Here is an 11,310-nt window from a genome sequence, read left to right on the forward strand (position 1 = left end):
TCAAGGCCTGACCCTCTCATGGGGATGGGGGTTTCGAAGTCACCCCCCCCCCCGCCCTTTGTTATATCATGTTATTGTACATGTTGTATATTGCCTATTTGTTAGAAAAATAACTGTTTTTGGAGCACTCATGGAGGCAAAAACAGGCATTTCTGTTATAAAGTACAGCCACTTTGATCTCTTTGAAACCACTTGGAGGGGAAAGAGTAGGCTTTGTTCTACCTGCTAAATCTAAAGAAGTGGTACATCGAAGCCTACCCCTCTCGGGGGGGGAGCTTTTGCTTAATATGCCAATTTATTAGAAAATTCACAATTTTTTGACCCAACATTGAGGCCAAAAAGCGTTTGTGCTTTTTGTACACCCCATTATATTGATTTGAAAGTTGAAACAACTTAGAAAGGAAGAGTTTACCAGCTACATATAAATAAGCGCTGGTACGTCGAGCCCTAGCCCTCTCAGGGGTTGTCTAAGTCAACCCCCCCTATATCATGTATATTGCTCATTTCATTGGATATTTCACCATTTTGGATCATCCATTGAAACAAAAGCACGTTTCTACTATATAATACAGCCAATTTCATTTTCTTGCAATGACATGGAGAAGAAAGAGTAGGCTTTGCTCTATCAACTATAAAGCCTATCCCCTTCAGAATGTTCAGGGTGCTATAGAATTTACCTTACCAATTTTCAGTATTTGACTATCTGTAAGGACATTCACAATGTTGGATCACCCATTAAGGCAAAAGGACATTTCTACTATTATAGTAGAGCAATTTCGATTTTCCTGCCATGACTTTGAGAGGAAAGAGTAGGCTTTGCTCTATTAGCTCCATATAAAGAAGTGTTGGCAAAGCGAAGCCTATCTCCTTCAAACGGCTGTAAAAGTTACCCCGCTGATTTTTGGTATTTGGCAACTTGTTGAAAATTCACCATTTTGGAGCCCCCATTGAAGCAAAAAGGCGTCTCTGATATAATGTTCTATTACTTTTATTATCTTGAAACCGCTTAGAGAGGAAAGAATAGGCTTTGCTCTATCAGCTATAAAGATGTGCTGGCAAATAAAAGCCTTCCCCCTTCTGGGGACTGTCGAGATCACCCCCTCCACCCTTTGCATTATTGCCTATTAATTGGAAAATTCACCATTTTGAAGCCCCCATTGAAGCAAAAAGGCGTCTCTGATATATAGTTCTGCCACTTTTTTTATCTTGAAACCGCCTATACAGGAAAGAATATCAGCTATAAAGATGTGCTGGCAAATAAAAGCCTACCCCCTTCTGGGGGCTGTCAAAATTACCCCCCCCCCCCATTTGCATTATTGCCTATTCATGGGAAAATTCACCATTTTGGAGCCCCCATTGAGGTACAAAGGCGTCTCTAAGTAGTGCTAGCACATTGAAGCTTACCCATGTGGGCGGCTGTCAAACCATCCCACCCCTTTAGCATTACTGCCTAATTATTTGAAAGTTCAAAATTTTTGAGCCCCCTTTGAGGCAATATGCACTTCTGCTGTATGAAACACCCGATTTCATTTTCTTGAAACCATCTGGAGAGGAAAGAGTAGGTTCCCCTCTTTCAGCTATATATGTCGAATTGCTGCCATATCGAAGCCTACCCACTTCAAGGGAACTATTAATGTTACCCCACCTTTTTTACGATTTTTGCCAATTCATTGGAAAACTCGCCATTTTGGAGCCCCCATTGAGGCAAAAAAGGTGTTTCTGGCATATAGTAGAGACACTTCTTTCTATATAGCTGATAGAAGAAAGCCTTATCTCTCCTCTCCAAGTAGTTTCAAGGCGGTAATTAGCGGCAGAACTATATATCAGAACCACCTTTTTGCCTCAATGGGGGCACCAAAATGGTGAATTTTCCAATAAATAAGCAATAATGAAAAAGGGGTAGGGTGATTTCAGCAGCCCTCTGATGGGGATATATGCTTTTATTTTCGAGCATGTCTCTATATGTAGCTGTTAAAGCAAAGCCTTTATTCTTTTCTCTCCAAGTAGTTTCAAGGGAGAAAAAAGGCATAACTATATATCAGAAATGCCCTTTTGCCTCAAAGAGGGCTTCAAGATAGTGAATTTTTCAATGAATGGGCAATAATGCAAAAGGGATGGGGTAATTTCGACAGCCTTTCGGAGGGGATAGGCTTTTATTTGCCAGCCCTTCTTTATATGTGGCTGATCAGGCAAAACCTATTCTTTCCTCCTTAAGTGGTTTCAAGGCAGCAAAAGTGGTAGAACTATTTATCAGAACGCCTTTTTGCATACCGGGGGCTCCAAAATGGTGAATTTCCAATAAAAAGGTGATAATGCTGAAGGGATGGGGTGATTTCAACAGCCTCCCGGAGGGGGTAGGTTTTTATTTGCCAACACTTCTTTATGTGTGGCTGATAAAGCAAAACCTATTATTTCCTCCCAAAGTGGTTTCAAGGCAGTAAAAGTGGAAGAACTATATATCAGAACTCTTTTTTTCCTAAATGGGGGCTTCAAAATGGTGAATTTTTCAATAAATATGCAATAATGCAGAAGGGATGGGGTGATTTCAACTGCATCCCGGAGGGGATAGTTTTTTATTTGCCAGCACTTGTTTATATATAGCTGATAGATCAAAGCTTACTCTTTCCTATCCAAGTCATTGCAAGAAAATAAAATTGGCTGTACTATACATGTACAGTATAAATGCCCTTTTGCCTCAATGGGCGATTCAAAATGGTGAAATATCCAATGAAATAGGCAATATACATGATATAGGGGGGGGGTTGACTTAGACAGCCCCTGAGAGGGCTAGGGCTTGACGTGCCAGCGCTTATTTATATGTAGCTGGTAAACCCTTCCTTTCTATGTGGTTTCAAATCAATAAAATGGGGTGTACAACAAAGCACAAACGCTTTTTGGCCTCAATGTTGGGTCAAAAAATTGTGAATTTTCAAATAAATTGGCAATATTAAGCAAAAGCTCACCCCCCCCCCCCCCCCCGAGAGGGTTAGGCTTCGATGTACCACTTCTTTAGATTTAGCAGGTAGAACAAAGCCTACTCTTTCCCCTCCAAGTGGTTTCAAAGAGATCAAAGTGGCTGTACTTTATAACAGAAATGCCTGTTTTTGCCTCCATGAGTGCTCCAAAAACAGTTATTTTTCTAACAAATAGGCAATATACAACATGTACAATAACATAATATAACAAAGGGCGGGGGGGGGGGTGACTTCGAAACCCCCATCCCCATGAGAGGGTCAGGCCTTGATGTGCTGTGCCAACATTTTTTTATGTAGCTGATAAAGAAAAGCCTACTCTTAACTCTACAAGTGGTTTAAAAGCGGAGATAATTGCATTTAATTTTTAACTTACCGGTAAACATTATACATCCATGTATTATACATGTAATACACGTATTAGTCTATGGAAATGCATACAAAAGCAACATTTCTGATATTGAAGAATTCAAGTTTGACACCTTATAAATTCGCTAAACAAAATGATACAGACCTGGAATTTCATACACGTGATAATAGTATATCAGTAAAGTTTTCTGGAACATTTCAAGGTAATTGATTTATTTTTCTTAGAATTATGTAAATTTATGTATTTGCAATATTTTCAATTTTTGGGAAAAAATTACAAAAATGGAGTTTTCTACTTAAAATCTCAGCCAAATGACCTACTTATCCCCCATAAATAGTATCAAATTGTAGGAAATTTAATTGGCTTTCATATGACACTAATTTCATGGCAATTGGATGCTTGTGTCAAAATCTATGGACGAATATTCAAATTTTATGAAAATTTGGCGGCCATTTTGAAAAAAGCGCCCTCACAGGTTAATTTTCAGGATACAGCCTGTTTACCTCATATATTCATATTCAGCGTAGAAAACTGGTCTAGAGGCACTATATGAAAATTTCTCCTTCTCCAAGTGGCACCTTGCTCAGTTATAACCCGGACTATAATTGGATTTTTACACATTTCTATCAATAAAAATGCTAGAATATGATGACAGTTATTTTGGGGAAGACTATCTTCAACAATATTCATCGTTTCACGGTTCAATGAACATTTATTGGAAACAAAAAATGCGATTTTCAAATATCGTAGGCAAGTATTGCTTCATTTTGGTAACTGAAATGATCTTTTCTCAACTTTTTCGTTATGTTCATGACCAATTATCATGCTTCAATGATTCAAAGGTGTCAAATTAAACATTTACGCTTGAATGAACATGTGGAATGTGATTAGCTCTTTTTTACGTTATTGGAAAAAATGCAATTTGTAACTATGGATATCTGTCACAAAACTCCTTGCAGTTCATTTGATTTGATTTTCATGAAAATCCCGATGTTTAATGCATCAGTGAGCACACAATATTAAAAAATTATGCAAATGAGAAGAAAGTTCAAGGCCTTGGCCCCACTCTGTACCGTATCGAATGGTTATTTTGGTGTGCGCACCTTTTGGATAGTGTTATTCTGAAGCCATGTGCGAAGTTTCATGAAATAACTGTTGGCAGAAGTAACAAAAACCGTCCATGAAACAAACCCTCATTTCATATTTGTTAAAATTTTGACTTCCTCTCTCATAGACTTGTGTACATTATTGGTGCATATGTTTAAGCATACATTGTACGTAACCCCTTGTTCAATATGGTGGAACTTTTTTTCAAGGCTGTCTTTAGCAATGTCGTTTGGCAGTAATGTTTATCAACCTATGGGCAGAATTCTGTGCAAAAATTAAATCGATTTGTTTATTTATGGATGAGTGAGCACGCATCAAAGTGGGAAAATTGGTATTTTCAATGTCACAGACTCATTTTAAAGGGTAATAAAGTGAATATTGGGGGCAAATTTGGTTTCAAATGTGACTTTAATTGCTGTTGTTTTTATCATCCATCATTTCTATCACCACACACTTTCCGAACTTTAAACATTTTCATGGTTGAGCGAGCACATTCGAAAACTTAGGAATGAATACTCTTTATACTGCATGAATGTATTCTTTTCCTAACAATTTCTCAGGATCAGTTGAATGAATGGACAGATCATTAGTGGATCCAGAATTTTAGATGGGGGAGGGGCCTATAATCGGGGGAGCCATCAACATTTTCAAATTTTAACATGATCTAACAAGTTGTAGAAGATACTACCAAAAAACCCCTATGATGATACGTCACAATACAGGGGCCGCAGAGCAGTTTTCAAAGTGGGGGGGGGGGGGGAGGGAGGGGGGCTGACCATGCCAAAAATCACAATCGTATTACATTTTTGTACTTGCTTATGGAAAAAACTAGGGCCCCCAGCCCCCTCCCCTCCCGCTTCCGCGGCCCCTGCAATACATCATGCTCACTCAACCATGAACATACGATATCAAAATTTGGTCTGAAGTGGTTAAATGATGGATAGTAAAACAGCATAACACCATAAAATTCACCTAAAAACAATTTTTGCCCAACTTTGTATTTGCACAATCTGAAAAACAACTCTTGTGACTTTCAAAAATGGTCATTTTTAATTCAATCTTTAATTACTCATGCATGACTCAACCGATCAATCTCATTTTCCCCCAGGAGTTGCTTAATGAGTGTAGAAAACCACCCATGAAATATCATATCTCAAAATAATTCGGTTCAAAAGTTACAGCAATTTGATCTAGGGGGGACTTACTTTTTTTGTTGTGTATAGAAACTTCCCGTTATAACATGACTTTGTTTTCAGCAATTTCAGGTTATTGAATTAAATTGAATTGAATTTATTCAAACCAGTCAAAAAAAGTACAAAGTACAAAAAAGTACAAAAGTACAAACAAAATAAAATGGTTACATTACAAAGAACTGATGAAAATGACAGGTTTGGGACCCCAAAGAAGCACAGCTTGTAATCAGGGGCCCCTGCATATGATATTTTACTTAAATATAGAACAACTATGAGAAAAAAAAAGATAAAAATTACAAGGAATTTAAAGATCACAACAGGAACATAACCCACACGCAAGCATTCGCACACTCACACAGACATTCACACTCCAAACATGTCACCCCCAGGTGTAAATTTCCTAAACCGAGACAGGGTACTGCTATTTCTTATATCAGCAGGACACATATTCCATTCTTTAACACAATTTGTTCTGAATGAATTCAACGTAGCATTAATTCTAGCAAAGGGTTGGTGAATAAGATGTCTCTGACGTGTGTTATAATTATGAATCTTAGAATTAACCACAAAAGTTTCTTGTAAGAAAGAACAATGCAGGGATTGGTATTTATACATGAAAATAACACAATTCAGCGAGACCATTTCATTAAGTGGTAACATATTCAACTGCAAAAAAAGTGGGGAACTTGGAGCCAGATAATTTGAATTTGTGACATATCTTATAGCTTTCTTTTGAAGAACTTGTAGTTTATGTACATGAGTCCTGTATGTATGTCCCCAAGCAATATTGCAATACATTAAATGTGGCACAATTAGAGCATTATATAAAGAAACCAATGTTCGTTGAGGTAAGAAATATCTTACTTTTGATATCACACCAACATTACGAGATACTTTAGAACATACATTATTAAGGTGATAATTCCATGACAAGTATTCATCAACTGTGACACCAAGAAATTGCACACTTGAGCTGAATTCAATTTGTCGACCACCAACTATTATTGGATCTATATTATCAATGATCCTCTTCCCCTTTGTTCTAAATAAAACACATTTTGTTTTACTTGTATTCAGTAACAGCTTATTACAACAAAACCAGGCAAAACATGACAAATTTCAGTATTTACCTCCCGAATAAGACTTTGCAAATTCTTATGAGAAAGTAATAAACAGGTGTCATCAGCGTATAAAGAATATGTAAGCAATTTGGAAGAATTAACAATATCATTAATATAGATTAGGAAAAGCAACGGACCAAGAACCGATCCTTGCGGTACTCCAAATTTAATATTTCTGAAAAAATTTCTATATTCTTAGCTGACACCGTTGATAACCACAAATTGGGACCGGTTTTCTAGATAGCTTTTAAGCCAATTTAAAGCCATCCCACGAATGCCATAATATTCAAGCTTAATTAGGAGTATACTGTGATCAATGGTGTCAAAGGCTTTACTTAAATCAAGGAATGCACCAAGGCAAAATTTTCCATCATTCATAGCAGTGATAATTGTGTTAACCAAGTTTAATACACCCATACTAGTAGAGCAATTTTTCCTGAAGCCAAATTGATGCGGTGTCATGATATCATGATAAAGCAAATAATCGTTTAATCTTTTGTACATTATTTTTTCCAAGATCTTTGAGAAGATCGGCAACAAAGCAATTGGTCTATAATTTTCAATGCATTTACGATCACTCTTTTTGTAGACAGGAACGATTTTAGCAATTTTTAACTTAATGGGAACAATACCTTGAGATATTGACTTATTGAAAACATGACACAGTGGTTCAGCAATGACATGAATGCAACCTTTGATAACTTTAGGAGAAATGTCATCTGAACCACTTGATTTAGAAGCCTTCAATGAAGACACCAGCCTTGTGATTTCATGAACTGATGTTGGTCTCAAAAATAGAGATGATGCATAATTTTGCCTTGGCATGTAATCTTTGAAAGATGTTTGGGCTTCTGGAATTTCTTTATTGATATTTTCAGGCAAATTGATAAAAAATTATTAAAATACTCAACTTTCTGCAGATCTGTAGTGAGTAAATTTTCTCCATGATACATTTCATCTGGTATAAGATCCCTTTTCCCTCTTCCAAGCAGCTCTTTTATGTGAGTCCAAGTCTTCCTAATATCCTTCTGTGAGAAATTAACACTGAAATTAACAGCAGATTACTTATTTCCATCATTCTGCATTAAGTGTATCAATGTTTCATTGGATCTTTACTTTCTTCTTTAACCTAATTTTTTCCTTCAGATATTCTATAAACTACAAAGAGAATGACACAGAATTTAGAACCCAGACAAAGGCATATGGAATACTCTTCCAAGTAATCGTGTCTGGGGAAGCAGGAAAGTTTGATATCGTTCCTCTGATTCTCAACATTGCATCTGGGTTGGCGTTGCTCTCATTGGTAAGGTTATGATTTCAATTTGCTTTAGAGATTTGATTTGATTAAAATTTCGCATTAACAAATGTGTCTTCTATATTGATTTGTGACACAAAACAGCTTTAGTGAAACAACAGTAGTCAACAATAGACTTCCTCTACTAACTTTTAATTACAATCACTAACGTTATCTGCAGTTCTGTGTTACCATGGTTATTAATTGCAAAGAAAGATCTTAACTCATTTGTTAAATAGGCCTCCGATTTTATGTTTGTTGCTTGATTAGGTTGTGACACCTCAACAAATTTTAGAATGATGCCACCATGAAATATTATGACCTGACCTTTTTAGACCAAATTTGAAATGTCCGGGTACACGGTTACAAAATTATGCGACATGTTGGACAAAAAATGCTGCAGGCCTAGTCTGCATAGATGGGCAAGCTATTCTATCACCCATTGGTGAAGAGCATCTACTCATGCGTCTTTCTTTAGCTTGACTATTACTTTCACATTGGTGTTTGGATACGTTGTGTCTCACCTCAAATCCACTCGCATCCCAGGATGTGGATAGATGTTGCGTGTAAGAAGTGGTATGTGTAGACCTTTGATGTATGGGCTCCTAGTAGTATTTTTTTCACTTTATCATGCAAAGTATTCTTTCTTTCCTATGGGTGAATTGAAGGACAAAAAAAATTGGTGGACCAAAAAATGCTGCAGGCCTTGTCTGCATAGATGGGCAAGCTATTTTATCACCAATTGGTGAAGAGCATCTACTCATGCTTCTTTCTTTAGCTCGACTTTGTCACACTTGTGTTTGGAAACGTTATGTGTCTCGCCCCAAGTCCACTCGCATCCCAGGATATGGATAGATGTTGCGTGTAAGAAGTGGTTTGTGTAGATCTGTGATGTATGGGCTCCAAGTAGTATTTTCTTCACTTTATCACGCAAAGTATTCTTTCTTTCCTATGAGGGGATTTTTAGTACCATACTTGTTGATTACTTTCCTCTGTTATCTTTGGATGCCGAAAATAATCCTCACATGCTGAATTAAGATTAGAAATATACCTTTGAAATAATATACTTTAACCGGACAGTCTGGTTTATTCTTTTGATGCATGCTTTCCTTTGACCACTTGAGTCATTGAGTGATTCTCTATGATGGTTTTTAGTCAGTTTGTCAGTTGTCAGGTAGACATAAATTTCTCTTTGTTGAATCAGTTCTACGAAGTCTGTTTTAGACAAAATTGTGTCAGTTTTTTCTCTGTTGATTGCACAAATGCATCACAATGTCCATTATAACGTTGTTTTCAAGTCTTATCGGAGTGTTAACATCAGTTGCTGTTGATGACTTCATTTCAAAACTCATCTTTCACAATGGGCTCCCTGTGATCAACAGACTCTTTTCCTTCTTAAGCATTGAGTGAGGTACATGTCATTTGCTTCTTTAAATTGTGGGTAATTTACGGCGGTAAATCAAATTTGTCTAAATGTCTCTGCAATCCATATAACAGCGTTATCATTTAATGGTTGAGTATACCATTCACCATTTGATCGATGTACCTCTGGATAAAATGATTGAAGAAACTTAGTTCAATTACTGTAATTGTTTCTGGAAGTAGACAGCTTTTTGTATAAACTTGTAAGCTCACTCTCGGGCTACATTGATGATCTTTGTAGTTGCAGGAGCATCTGATTGATCAGTTATTTGTCCAGTTCTTCCTCTCCCAGCGATGCAAAAGTAGCCAGTTGACAATTTTTTTCAAACTTTGTGCTGCATCCTCAGCTCGATGTACTCAATTGGCAATTGAACACACACATGTGACATGTATGATGTTAAGACACTGTCATATTCCAAAGCATAATGTATTCTACATCATGTTGGGAAACATAACAATTGTCCGACCTACAATGGTCATGTGACAGCATGTTGGTCACATGGCAAGTATCTATATAAATCCTGTAAATATAAATATTTGTTTCTACAAAATTTTCGTTCATGATTTTTTTTTAATCTCTCATTTCTACTTTCAGGCTAGTATTATGGCAGATATATGTGTATTATATCTACTCAAAAAGCGGTACTTTTACAGACAGAAGAAATACCAGCTAGTCGATGACATTCCATATGAGGTAATGGTCAATTTCACTTCTATGTATAATTGTTTATCACATCTGGGACAATGATACTAATGCTGATGGCTGGATATATGTAGCACTTTTGCCAGAGGATACAAAGCGCAATGATTACTACCCTGGCTTTAGCTCTAAATACCACTTTGTCAGTAGTTTCTGTGCATTCAAGTTATTAATCCTCACATGTATTCTGTATGCATATTAGGGTACTGCATCAAAAGTTATTATTGATAGTTGACATTGGTTTAGCCCACAAAAACAATTTTCAGGCCACAGAACTATTTGACACCAGCCTTCCTGTTAAATTAAACACATAACTAAGTGTAATTCCTCACTAAAATTCTCTCTATTTATTTTAATTTCATGAACATTATTAGGATGCAGATGCTGATACAGATACAGAGACGCATTAAAGGAAACCATTCATGTATGTAAGTTAAATTTTTCATTATTTATTTTTGATGTTAAGTCAGATGGCACTTATTAGACAGTAGTGAAAATTATATTTAATATATATCTCTGTCAGTTAACTATTTATAAATGAACAAAAAAAACTTTCCCAGTTTTATAAGTTTATCGAATAAGTCCCTTGTGATGTTTCTGTACTGAACAATGGGGAATTGTTGTTTATTTAAGCTTGGCTTGAAATGACAATTCATTCACCATAAATAAAATGAATATTGTTTTCCATTCAGTTTTGATTAAATGTCTTGCATAACACTTGTTTTGTTTGTCGCACTTTGTTCAAATAAACTTATTTTCTTAGTTTGGGTGGACTTGACCTATGAATAATATACTTTATTTTCTCACTTTTTTTTTTTACTTGGGTTTCCTTAAACATATGACATGTTTTTCTGTATCCTTAAATATTTTATTGGTTTTTCTGTGGTTTCCTCCATTCAGATCTTTGATGAGCAATAGATCAATTCTTCTTCAGACAAGTTATCGTTATTACTTCTTACTTCAATTATGTCTTTCCCTTCTCACTTTACGAACTCATCAGTGCCTTTAGAGTATTGCTTTAGTGAATCTAATGCCAACTGTCCCTTCTGTATATCTTGGTACAACACCATTGCATTCAAGACTTTCCTAGTAGGGCAATTCCATAAAGCCCATGTGCATCCAATCCCTCTT

The 11,310-nt window shown here is 36.3% G+C and overlaps 1 protein-coding gene across 2 annotated transcripts in view; it reads left to right on the plus strand.

The window, feature by feature from the left end:
- The window catches only part of LOC121408750 (P2X purinoceptor 4-like), a 29,913-nt gene extending 18,603 nt beyond the window's left edge, over positions 1-11,310 (plus strand). The window contains exons 10-13 of one of the 2 annotated variants that reach the window (XM_041600374.1): positions 7,910-8,066; positions 10,075-10,173; positions 10,554-10,607; positions 11,080-11,310. In XM_041600374.1, coding sequence (XP_041456308.1) covers positions 7,910-8,066; positions 10,075-10,173; positions 10,554-10,589 — 292 coding nt within the window. In that variant the 3' untranslated portion in view covers positions 10,590-10,607; positions 11,080-11,310. The remainder of the gene's footprint in view (positions 1-7,909; positions 8,067-10,074; positions 10,174-10,553; positions 10,608-11,079) is intronic. The other variant, XM_041600375.1, reaches the window with a different exon arrangement.

This window comes from Lytechinus variegatus, chromosome 2 (genome assembly GCF_018143015.1).
Source record: "Lytechinus variegatus isolate NC3 chromosome 2, Lvar_3.0, whole genome shotgun sequence".
NCBI classification, from domain to species: domain Eukaryota; kingdom Metazoa; phylum Echinodermata; class Echinoidea; order Temnopleuroida; family Toxopneustidae; genus Lytechinus; species Lytechinus variegatus.